The 12296-nt window shown below is 46.4% G+C and overlaps 1 protein-coding gene across 4 annotated transcripts in view; it reads left to right on the top strand.

The window, feature by feature from the left end:
• Positions 1-241: 241 nt before the first annotated feature.
• The window catches only part of zbtb11 (zinc finger and BTB domain containing 11), a 33392-nt gene continuing 21337 nt past the window's right edge, over positions 242-12296 (top strand). For 2 of the 4 annotated variants that reach the window (XR_006002479.2, XM_041889548.2), the window contains exons 1-5: positions 242-735; positions 3821-4065; positions 6142-6373; positions 6735-7831; positions 10337-10642. Coding sequence is in view for 3 of the 4 variants with exons in the window: in XM_041889548.2 (XP_041745482.2) it covers positions 426-735; positions 3821-4065; positions 6142-6373; positions 6735-7831; positions 10337-10642 (2190 nt within the window). In the remaining variant the exon portion in view is untranslated. The remainder of the gene's footprint in view (positions 736-3820; positions 4066-6141; positions 6374-6734; positions 7832-10336; positions 10643-12296) is intronic. The other 2 variants (XM_041889549.2, XM_041889550.2) reach the window with 2 other exon arrangements.

Below are 12296 nucleotides of genomic sequence, written 5' to 3'. Positions count from 1 at the left end.
TGGCGGCAATACATCCGTAGGTTGTGGTCGGCCATAAAACCTAAAAGAAGAACGAGGCGAAGCGAGAGGGTTTAGTCCTGTCAAAATCTGTCCACGATAAGCAGACCGCCTGCCTTCCCGCCTTTGGGACACCGACTCCCATTGTTAGGGCGGAGACAAGATTACCTCGCCATTATGTACAGTATCTCTGCTCTACCGCCATTTCTTACGCAACATCCGGTTGTGCAGCAGCCATTTTGTCTGTTCATGCAAGTCCACCCCTCACGGTCAAGAACTGCGTTCCACCTTCGAAAAAATCCTGAAATATTGTATTTTTTTTTCATACTATGTGGCATTTAAACGGATGAAAAAATTACGTTTAATATTACAAGTTCGAAGATGCGTTTCTTTTCGAAATAAATAGCGTAATTTTGGTAATTGACGTTATGTCGTGCGAGGAAAGCTACTTAGCCATCAGACGCTATCTGACTGATGAGCGGGAGCCGTACGCGCCTGGGACTCATGGCAATACTAAAAGAAAGATTCGTAAAGCAGCCGCTTGCTATGTCGTGCGGAATGGCACACTGTATTACCAGAGAAGGCAGAAAGGCCTGGATGAATTCACCGAGTTGGAAGTGGTGTTGCAGGCTGGTCGGAGGAAGGAACTTATCGACGAGTCACACATTGTCGCCGGAGAAGAGCACCTCAACCAGCATCACACTTGGGAATCAATTTCTCAGAAGTATTGGTGGAGAGGTAAAATAGCAACTACAGCTAAATTATGTAGCAACAATTTTTTGTTTGTTTATTAGGCCAGAGAACACGCGTAAAAGAAAACACCAGCAGGTATATTTCCTTCGCAGTTTGTTAGCCATATGGCTAGCCAGGTATGTAGCTAGCTATTTAGCCGGTGTCTGATTGGTCAATCAATGCATGGTACACTTAAAGGTGCAATATGCAGAAATCATTCCGCCATTTCCTGGTTGCAAAAATTCTAAACCCAGAGGCGCAACATCGTGAGACTTCTCTGAATTCTTGCCAAACAGACCAGTATGAGAAGTGAATGAGAGAAGTGAAAAAGTATTCCTTTTTAGTTGTTAGTTTTCTCAATCTAAATGCACAACGTAGATTCGAGCCAATGTCTTAAGTAGTTGAACGCTTTACTCCAACCTCGTGAAAGTGACAAGCTGACACATTTTAATATTAGTAAAAACTACTTTATATCGAAGGAGTACATTTGATTTGAAGGCCTACACATATGCAGTTCGGGGTGAAACGACCGTTGGACCCGATGAGGTGGTTTTACGTTTTACACTTTTAGCCATTTAGACTCTTATCCAGAGCGACTTACAGGAGCAATTAGGGTTAAGTGCCTTGCGCAAGGGCACATCGACAGATTTTTCACCTAGTCGGCGATTTGAACCAGCGACCTTACGGTTACTGGCCCACCGCTCTTAACCGGTAGGCTACCTGCCGCATGAGCTTTGATAGCCAACGCCGCCATGATATTGACTAGAAGTGTGATCAGGGATTTCTTTTGGAGAAGCAGTTTTAGGTTATCTTCATATTGTACTGTCTTTGTTCAGGCCCTACCCAGGCCCAATTTGCTTCTGCGAAATTGAAGGCCCGGCCCTGCCAGAAATCAGAAATAACTGCCCCCATTAGTAAAACCATTAGCTGCTCCTCTCTTTCAAGCAACGGCTCCGCTTGGGCTGCTCTGCTCAATGAAGACACATGAGAGAGCAGTTAGCTTCTTTTCGTCACTCAACTCCGACAACACTCAAGTATCATTTATTATTTTCTGTGAAATAATCTCCTTTCTTATATTTGACAAGGTTGAAGCACTTCTGACACCATGTTCTGATCTTAGTCCGATATGACTGTACTGTGCAGCAGAGCACGAGCAAATGGCGCCGCTTCAAAATGTTAGCGATCAATTCAGTGATACCCGAGCCCTGCCCGTTTTGTCTCTGTGTCCAGTATGAAGGAAGTTAAGAGGTAGTTTTGCGAATCAATGCTAACTAGCGTTAGCACAATAACTGGAAGTCAATGGGTATCTGCTAGCATGCTCGACTCAGAGACATAAAAATTGTATCCACGAGTTCATGGGACTCTGGGGAAGTAGATAAAAGGTCTCGTTGCCAAAATCCTGGAGTATCAAACTTTCTAAAAACAGAGCATGATGTCAAGAATAGTTCACATTGTGTTGTATAATGTATATTAACTGTTTGAACTTGATAAATAAATACATGTATTTAAAAAAAAAAGTTAAACTGTCATTTCGAAATTTTGCACAGAAAATCTTTTCAGTTTTTAGAGTTATTGCATTTTCTCCCCGGTCTTTAAACGTCTTTGCTTCACGAAAAAAGCAGAGATGACAGAGAACTTTACCGATGTCAACTAGATTGAAGCATCCATTCTATCGATTTATGACATTATTCTGGTGCAGCAAGGTTTTATTTAGTCTTCTATGGCAACATGTAATGACAGAAGAGAAGCTGCATGTATCTAATTATAGACAAGTTGACTAACAAATAGCCTTAAAAAAATGTCGGAAATATAAGCAGTAACATATCTAAATCGGGCAACAACAAAAAAATCATTCCGCCGTCTCTGACTGTAGCCTACAGCGCATTTTCTATATTAGGTCTTAGATTTTCACTTTAACGCATATCGACGGGCGGTTGCAGACGGGCTATTAGCAAGTGCGGGTGAACAAACAGCTGACCTGCGCACCACTAGTACACACGTCAACACACCACTCATCAATATTTAAATGCCTACCTCTCTCCATGTGTGCATGTTTCAAAAACTGACATTTTGTCCAAAAATGTCTACTTCTCAATGATGTGACGAGAGTAGTACTAATGCACCGTAATGACGAATGGAATACATCTAGCTACTGTAACTATGACGAATGGAATACATCTAGCTACTGTAACTATGACGAATGGAATACATCTAGCTACTGTAACTATGACGAATGGAATACATCTAGCTACTGTAACTATGACCGAATGGAATACATCTAGCTACTGTAACTATGACGAATGGAATACATCTAGCTACTGTAACTATGACGAATGGAATACATCTAGCTACTGTAACTATGACGAATGGAATACATCTAGCTACTGTAACTATGACGAATGGAATACATCTAGCTACTGTAACTATGACTGAATGGAATACATCTAGCTACTGTAACTATGACGAATGGAATACATCTAGCTACTGTAACTATGACGAATGGAATACATCTAGCTACTGTAACTATGACGAATGGAATACATCTAGCTACTGTAACTATGACGAATGGAATACATCTAGCTACTGTAACTATGACGAATGGAATACATCTAGCTACTGTAACTATGACGAATGGAATACATCTAGCTACTGTAACTATGACGAATGGAATACATCTAGCTACTGTAACTATGACGAATGGAATACATCTAGCTACTGTAACTATGACGAATGGAATACATCTAGCTACTGTAACTATGACGAATGGAATACATCTAGCTACTGTAACTATGACGAATGGAATACATCTAGCTACTGTAACTATGACGAATGGAATACATCTAGCTACTGTAACTATGAGCGAATGGAATTCATCTAGCTACTGTAACTATGACGAATGGAATACATCTAGCTACTGTAACTATGACGAATGGAATACATCTAGCTACTGTAACTATGACGAATGGAATACATCTAGCTACTGTAACTATGACGAATGGAATACATCTAGCTACTGTAACTATGACGAATGCACTCGTACTGTTCGTTGGGAATATACATCAATGTGATTAACCCAGGTGTGTAATCCCAGGTATCCTGAAGCAGGTGAAGGACTACATGAGACAGTGCAGCCAGTGCCAGAGTAGACAGGACCGGCGAGGGCTGTCAGAGGACGGTGGCGGATCCAGATTGGTGGGCCGACCAGGGAGACCAAGGAAGGTCACAACCCCAGCCAGTGACGACGAGGAGGAGGAGGAGGAGGAGGAGGACATTGTGACTTCCAGTCATCACAAGACCAAGAGCCTGAAGACTGTGGCAAAACACGAACTGGTCTTTGTAAGTGTTGCTGTATTTCTTTGGGATGTAGCCTGATCACTTTACTGACTACCAGTCAGATTTTCACTCACTCACTCAAAGAAACAGGTTGTTTGATAACTGCACTTTGTGGGGTATGCCGATGATGGTAGGATCTCATGGATGAACAGAAAAGCCGCACACTGTGGCTCACACTGGCAGAGTTACTCCACATCAATACTCAGGCTGACTGGCTGTCGTTAAGAAATAAGTGCATTCAGGCTATCCGGAAGGCCAAAGTTAGTTACTTTAAGGAACAGTTCTCTCTCTGGGTCTAACCCCAAGAAGTTCTGGAAAACGGTGAAAGACCTGGAGAATAAACCCTCCTCCTCACAGCTGCCCATGTCCCGTAATGTTGATGATGTGGTTGTCACTGACAAGGAGCACATGGCTGAGCTCTTTAATCACCACTTCATTAAGACAGGATTCCTATTTGACTCAGCCATGCCTCCTTGCCCATCCAACACTTCCTCATCTCCCAGCCCTTCTAATGTGACTAGCCCCGATGCTCCTCCCTCTTTTCCCCCCCGCTACACAGCTTCTCCCTACAGGCGGAGGTTCCCAGTGCTTGGAAGGCAGCCACGGTGCGTCCTTTATTTAAAGGGGGAGATCAAGCTGATCCTAACTGTTATAGGCCAATTTCTATCTTGCCCTGTTTATCAAAAGTGTTGGGAAAACTTGTCAATAATCAACTGACTGACAGTATTCTCTCTGGTAGGCAATCTGGTTTCCGCTCAGGTTATGGATGTGTCACTGCAACCTTAAAGGTCCTAAATGATGTCACCATTGCCCTTGATTCTAAGCGATGTTGTGCTGCTATTTTTATTGACTTGGCCAAAGCTTTTGATACAGTAGAACATTCCATCCTTGTGGGCCGGCTAAGGAGTATTGGTGTCTCTGAGAGGTCTTTGGCCTGGTTTTCTAACTACCTCTCTCAAAGAGTGCAATGTGTAAAGTCAGAACATCTTCTGTCTCTGTCTCCAAGGGAGTACCCCAAGGCTCGATCCTCTTTACCATTCGGCCATCAGATATTCCACCAATGGTCCTTATAGGACACATCACTGCACTCTATACTCCTCTGTAAACTGGTCATCTCTGTATACCCGTCGTAAGACCCACTGGTTGATGCTTATTTATAAAACCCTCTTTGGCCTCACTGCCCCCTATCTGAGATACCTACTGCAGCCCTCATCCTCCACATACAACACCCGTTCTGCCAGTCACATTCTGTTAAAGGTCCCCAAAGCACACACATCCCTGGGTCGCTCCTCTTTTCAGTTCGCTGCAGCTAGCGACTGGAACGAGCTGCAAAAAACACTCAAACTGGACAGTTTTATCTCCATCTCTTCATTCAAAGACTCAATCATGGACACTCTTACTGCCAGTTGTGGCTGCTTCGCCTGATGTATTGTTGTCTCTACCTTCTTGCCCTTTGTGCTGTTGTCTGAGCCCAATAATATCTGTACCATGTTTTGTGCTGCTACCATGTAGTCATGTGGTGGCTCTACCATACTGTGTTGTCTTAGGTCTCTCTTTATGTAGTGTTATTGTGGCGTCGCTTATGTAGCGTTGTCGTGGCGTTGTTGTGGCGTCGCTTATGTAGGGTTGTCGTGGCGGCGTCGCTTATGTAGCGTTGTCGTGGCGGCGTCGCTTATGTAGCGTTGTCGTGGCGGCGTCGCTTATGTAGCGTTGTCGTGGCGGCGTCGCTTATGTAGGGTTGTCGTGGCGGCGTCGCTTATGTAGGGTTGTCGTGGCGGCGTTGCTTATGTAGCGTTGTCGTGGCGGCGTCGCTTATGTAGCGTTGTCGTGGCGGCGTCGCTTATGTAGCGTTGTCGTGGCGGCTCTCTTGGCGTGATGTGTTTTGTCCTTTATTTTTAAACCCAGCCCCACGTCCCCACAGGAGGCCTTTTGCCTCTTGGTTGGCCATCATTGTAAATACGAATTTTGTTCTTAATTGACTTGCCTAGTTAAATAAATACAAGCAAAATACATTTCATTGACAAACATGTTTATCAGTGTTTCATCTGATGTCAATAATCCCTGTGTTTTATCTTCCAGGTGGACAGTAAGGGGTTGGTGAAGCAGTACCTTCCCAGACATGGGCAGACGATGCTGGACAAGCTGAACCAGCAGCGCCTCAACAACCAGTTCTGTGACGTCACGCTGCTGATCGAAGGGGAGGAGCACAGGGCTCACAAGGCTGTGCTGGCCGCCTGCAGCGACTACTTTAATGAGCTGTTTATAGAGAAGGGAGCTGTGTCCAGTCATGAAGCGGTGGTCGACCTCTCAGGTGAGCCATGGAGAGGGTGAGGGCGTCAGGCTAAATGACTCAAATGGAAAATGGAACTTTTCAACTCCACACCACCAGATGATTAATCAGGGTAGATGTCTGTCGAGAGTAGTTATCAGATCAACAGAAAAAGTCACCGTCTGTGGCTGTATAGAACCTGAGTATAAAACGGTTGGAATGATGTCTGAGTAATATGTTTCCCCTGTAATCATCAACTTACCGAAGTGGGTTTGGTCAGATGAACATTTTACCCTGATGAAGACAGCTTGTCTGTCAAAACGTTGGTTATCAGGTTATTAAATGATTGAGGCTTTTCTTTTTCAATTGGTCAGATGAACAACCGGTGTCTTGTCTCTGTCAGGTTTCAGCAAGGTCACTTTCCTTCCCTTGCTGGAGTTTGCCTACACCTCCAACCTCTGCTTCAACTTCTGCGTGATGGCCGACGTGGCCACGCTGGCCCGGCACCTTCTGATGGCCGAGGTCCTTCAGATCTGTGAGTCCGTCCACAAGAAGGTAGAGGAGCAGAAGCTGATGGTGTACCAGCAAGGAGACATCCACACGGTGGTGTCCAGCCAGCCTGCACCCCAACAGGCCCTGAATGAAGACACCTACATTATGACCATCGGGAGCGACGGCCATACCGTGGTGACTCACACTGGGCTTGCTGGAGAAGGGGACGCCCTGGACTCCTTGGCTGTCATGGCCCACGCAGCAGAGGCCTTCGGAGGTGATCCGATGTCTGTAGTCACCCAGGCTCTGGGAGGTGAACCAGGGGAGAGTATGACTGTGGTTGGGGAGGCTGGGTCAGAGACGGTGACTCTAGTCACCCACAGTAGCCAGGCCCAGGCAGGTGAGACGGTCACCCTCTTCTCCCCTACTGGAGGGGCAGAGACCATGACGGTGGTCACCCACAGCGGCCAGGCCGGAGCCAGTGAGTCCCTGGCCGTGGTGTCAGCCTGTCTGGCCCTGGAGCAGCAGCTGCATGAAGGGGACGAGGGGGACGGGGCCTTCCTCATCAGCGTGGACCCAGGGAAGGGGGCCCCTACTGAGGTGGTCCACCTGGCTGTAGCGCCACCTGTAGTCCAGGAAGACCCAACACCACAGGAGGAGGAGACGTCAGCATCAGGGCACCAGAAGGTGGATCCAGCCCTCCAGGCCGAGCCCCAGCCTCCCCCTGCTCCCCAACCCCCCAAGAGAAAGAGAGGACGTCCTGCCAAGGTGAAGCAGGAGGTGATAGAGGACCCAGAGCCTCCTGTCAAGGAGGAGGTGCCAGAGCCGGTCTCTACTCCTGCAGAGGAGGTGCAGGCGGAGATTCAGGGGACCCATGACCCCTATAAGAGACGGCTACGGCAGCGCTCCATGGGGGAGGGGGGGTATGTCAGACTACACATGGGGCTGGAGGAGGACGGAGAGGACAAGAAGGAAGGCCAGACCCCCCAGTGTCCCAGCACCCCCAAGGTAGGCCAGACCCCCCAGTGTCCCAGCACCCCCAAGGTAGGCCAGACCCCCCAGTGTCCCAGCACCCCCAAGGTAGGCCAGACCCCCCAGTGTCCCAGCACCCCCAAGGTAGGCCAGACCCCCCAGTGTCCCAGCACCCCCAAGGTAGGCCAGACCCCCCAGTGTCCCAGCACCCCCAAGGTAGGGCCAGACCCCCCAGTGTCCCAGCACCCCCAAGGTAGGCCAGACCCCCCAGTGTCCCAGCACCCCCAAGGTAGGCCAGACCCCCCCAGTGTCCCAGCACCCCCAAGGTAGGCCAGACCCCCAGTGTCCCAGCACCCCCAAGGTAGGCCAGACCCCCCAGTGTCCCAGCACCCCCAAGGTAGGCCAGACCCCCCAGTGTCCCAGCACCCCCAAGGTAGGCCAGACCCCCCCAGTGTCCCAGCACCCCCAAGGTAGGCCAGACCCCCCCAGTGTCCCAGCACCCCCAAGGTAGGCCAGACCCCCCCAGTGTCCCAGCACCCCCAAGGTAGGCCAGACCCCCCAGTGTCCCAGCACCCCAAAGGTAGGCTATAGACTAGCACAACACCTGAACGTAATCACAGTCACTATAGATTAATGCATGGATAATACATTAGTCTTGCAGAGCAGTCTTTGAGCTTGTGTGTATGTCTCTTTCTCGCTCTCTGTGTGTGTGTGTGTGTGTGTGTGTATGTGTATCTATACATACATACTACTGTTCAAAAGTTTGGGGTCACTTAGAAATTTGTTTTCGAAAGAAAAGCAATTTTTTGGTCCATTAAAATAACATCAAATTGATCAGAAATACAGTGTAGACATTGTTAATGTTGTAAATGGCTATTGTAGCTGGAAACGGCTGATTTCTTTATGGAATATCTACATAGGCGTACAGAGGCCCATTATCAGCAACCATCAGTCCTGTGTTCCAATGGCACGTTGTGTTTGCTAATCCAAGTTTATCATTTTAAAAAGGCTAATTGATCATTAGAAAACCCTTTTGCAATTATGTTAGCACAGCTGAAAACTGTTGTGCTGATTTAAAGAAGCAATTAAACTGGCCTTCTTGAGACTAGTTGAGTATCTGGAGCATCAGCATCAGGTTCGATTACAGGCTCAAAATGGCCAGAAACAAAAAACTTTCTTCTGAAACTCGTCAGTCTATTCTTGTTCTGAGAAATGAAGGCTATTCCATGGGAGAAATTGCCAAGAAACAGGCGCCTTACAGGTCCTCAACTGGCAGCTTCATTAAATAGTACCCGCAAAACCCCAGTCTCAACGTCAACAGTGAAGTGGCGACTCCGGGATGCTGACCTTCTAGGCAGAGTTGCAAAGAAAAAGCCATATCTCAGACTGGCCAATAAAAATAAAAGATTAAGATGGGCAGTCTGAGATATGGCTTTTTCTTTGCAACTCTGCCTAGAAGGTCAGCATCCTGGAGTCGACTCTTCACTGTTGACGTTGAGACTGGTGTTTTGCGGGTACTATTTAATGAAGCTGCCAGTTGAGGACCTGTGAGGCGTCTGTTTCTCAAACTAGACACTAATGTATTTGTCCTCTTGCTCAGTTGTGCACCGGGGCCTCCCACTCCTCTTTCTATTCTGGTTAGAGCCAGTTTGCGCTGTTCTGTGAAGGGAGTAGTACACAGCGTTGTACGAGATCTTCAGTTTCTTGGCAGTTTCTCGCGTGGAATAGCCTTCATTTCTCAGAACAAGAATAGACTGACGAGTTTCAGAAGGAAGTTCTTTGTTTCTGGCCATTTTGATCCTGTAATCGAACCCACAATTGCTGATGCTCCAGATACTCAACTAGTCTCAAGAAGGCCAGTTTTATTGCTTCTTTAATCAGCACAACAGTTTTCAGCTGTGCTAACATACTTGCAAAAGGGTTTTCTAATGATCAATTAGCCTTTTAAAATGATAAACTTGGATTAGCAAACACAACGTGCCATTGGAACACAGGACTGATGGTTGCTGATAGTGGGCCTCTGTACGCCTATGTAGATATTCCATTAAAGATCAGCCGTTTCCAGCTACAATAGCCATTTACAACATTAACAATGTCTACACTGTTTTTCTGATCAATTTGATGTTATTTTAGTGACCCCAAACTTTTGAACGGTAGTATGTGTTTGTATGTATGTGTATATGTATGCGTGTGTATATGTGTATTTATGTGTGTTTTTTTGTTTTGTGTGTTTTTTGTGTTTTATGTGTGTTTTGTTTTGTGTTTGTATGTGTATTTATGTGTGTGTATGTATATATTTATGTGTGTGTGTATATATGTATTTATGTGTGTGTATGTGTATTTATGTGTGTGTGTATATGTGTATATATGTGTGTGTGTGTATATATGTATTTATGTGTGTGTATGTATATGTGTATTTATGTGTGTTTATTTTTGTTTTTGTTGCGTGTGTTTGTGTTTTTGTGTGTGTTGTATATGTGATTTGTATAGTGTGTGTATTTTACCCATCCTAACTGTTGTCTCTTTCCCAACACCCCTAAGAAGAGGGGTCGACCCGCCAAGAGACTAGTTGAAGAGATGGAAGCTGCGGCGGCGGTGGCAGGGATGGAGAATGTTGTCCAGGCAGAGACCGAGGGCGTCCTATCAACAGACGGCATTGTAGATGGAACACCCATCACAGAGCAGCCCGTGGGGGAGGGGCCAGGTCAAGGCCCCGCCCAGCCAGACGGAGGGAGCTTGGTGGAGGGAGAACACACCTGTTCAGAGTGTGGACTGACGTTTCACAGGCGCTACGCTCTCATCATGCACACACTCAGACACGAGAAGACCAGAGGATACAAGTGCAGTGTACGTAGCGACACTCTAAATACGGCTGTCTGTGTCTGTGTGTCTTTGTGAGTCGTGTAATGACTGGCAGCCAGTGATCTTACCCTGTTGTGTTTCTATATTAGAAGCGATGTAGTTCTGAGTGAACCAAGATGTTATAGTGTTATCATATGAATGATCTCTTTTCATGACAATGTGTGGTCCTCTGTAGCTCAGCTGGTAGAGCACGGCGCTTGTAACGCCAGGGTAGTGGGTTCGATCCCCGGGACCACCCATACGTAAAAATGTATGCACGCATGACTGTAAGTCGCTTTTGATGAAAGCATCTGCTAAATGGGATATTATTATGGCAGGGTTCCACAACTGGCCTGCAGATTATTTTATTTGGGCCGGCGGGTGATTTTATTTGGCCCCCCATGTTTTCTGAGCAGAAAAAAAAGTTAATTTATATTTTTTATTATTAATGGACATAAGACTGTAAAAACACCAGCAAATCAGCTCCAAGTGTTTTTAATGTTGGAAATCTGTTCCAAATATATATGCGTGGGAAAACTTTGGAACAGATTTCCAACATTAAAAACACTTGGAGCTGATTTGCTGGTGTTTTTACAGTCTTATATCCAATAATAACAAAAAAATATAAAAACAAATTCTTCACTTTCCCAATAATTACGGAGGGCGGTGTAATGATGTGATATTACGGAGGGCGGTGTAATGATGTGATATTACGGAGGGCGGTGTAATGATGTGATATTACGGAGGGCGGTGTAATGAGATGTGATATTACGGAGGGCGGTGTAATGAGATGTGATATTACGGAGGGCGGTGTAATGAGATGTGATATTACGGAGGGCGGTGTAATGATGTGATATTACGGAGGGCGGTGTAATGATGTGATATTACGGAGGGCGGTGTAATGATGTGATATTACGGAGGGTGGTGTAATGATGTGATATTACGGAGGGCGGTGTAATGATGTGATATTACGGAGGGCGGTGTAATGAGATGTGATAAATAAATAAATAAATAATTGGTCATTTAGCAGACGCTCTTATCCAGAGCGACTTACAGGAGCAATTAGGGTTAAGTGCCTTGCTCGAGGGCACATCGACATATTTTTCACCTAGTGGGCTCGGGGATTAGAACCAGCGACCTTTCGGTTACTGGCACAACGCTCTTAACCACTAAGCTACCTGCCGCCCCACGTGATATTACGGAGGTGGGTGTAATGAGACGTGATATTATGGAGGGCGGTGTAATGAGACGTGATATTACGGAGGGCGGTGTAATGAGATGTGATATGACGGAGGGCGGTGTAATGAGACGTGATATGACGGAGGGCGGTGTAATGAGACGTGATATGACGGAGGGCGGTGTAATGAGACGTGATATTACGGAGGGCGGCGTAATGAGATGTGATATTACGGAGGGCGGTGTAATGAGATGTGATATTACGGAGGGCGGTGTAATGACGGAGGGCGGTGTAATGAGATGTGATATTACGGAGGGCGGTGTAATGAGACGTGATATTACGGAGGGCGGCGTAATGAGATGTGATATTACGGAGGGCGGTGTAATGAGATGTGATATTACGGAGGGCGGTGTAATGAGATGTGATATTACGGAGGCGGTGTAATGAGATGTGATATTACGGAGGGCGGTGTAATGAGATGTG

Source organism: Coregonus clupeaformis, chromosome 11, assembly GCF_020615455.1.
Source record: "Coregonus clupeaformis isolate EN_2021a chromosome 11, ASM2061545v1, whole genome shotgun sequence".
Taxonomy (NCBI): Eukaryota; Metazoa; Chordata; class Actinopteri; order Salmoniformes; family Salmonidae; genus Coregonus; species Coregonus clupeaformis.
Note: the sequence above shows the minus strand (reverse complement) of the source record. Positions and strands in the feature narration are given on the sequence as shown.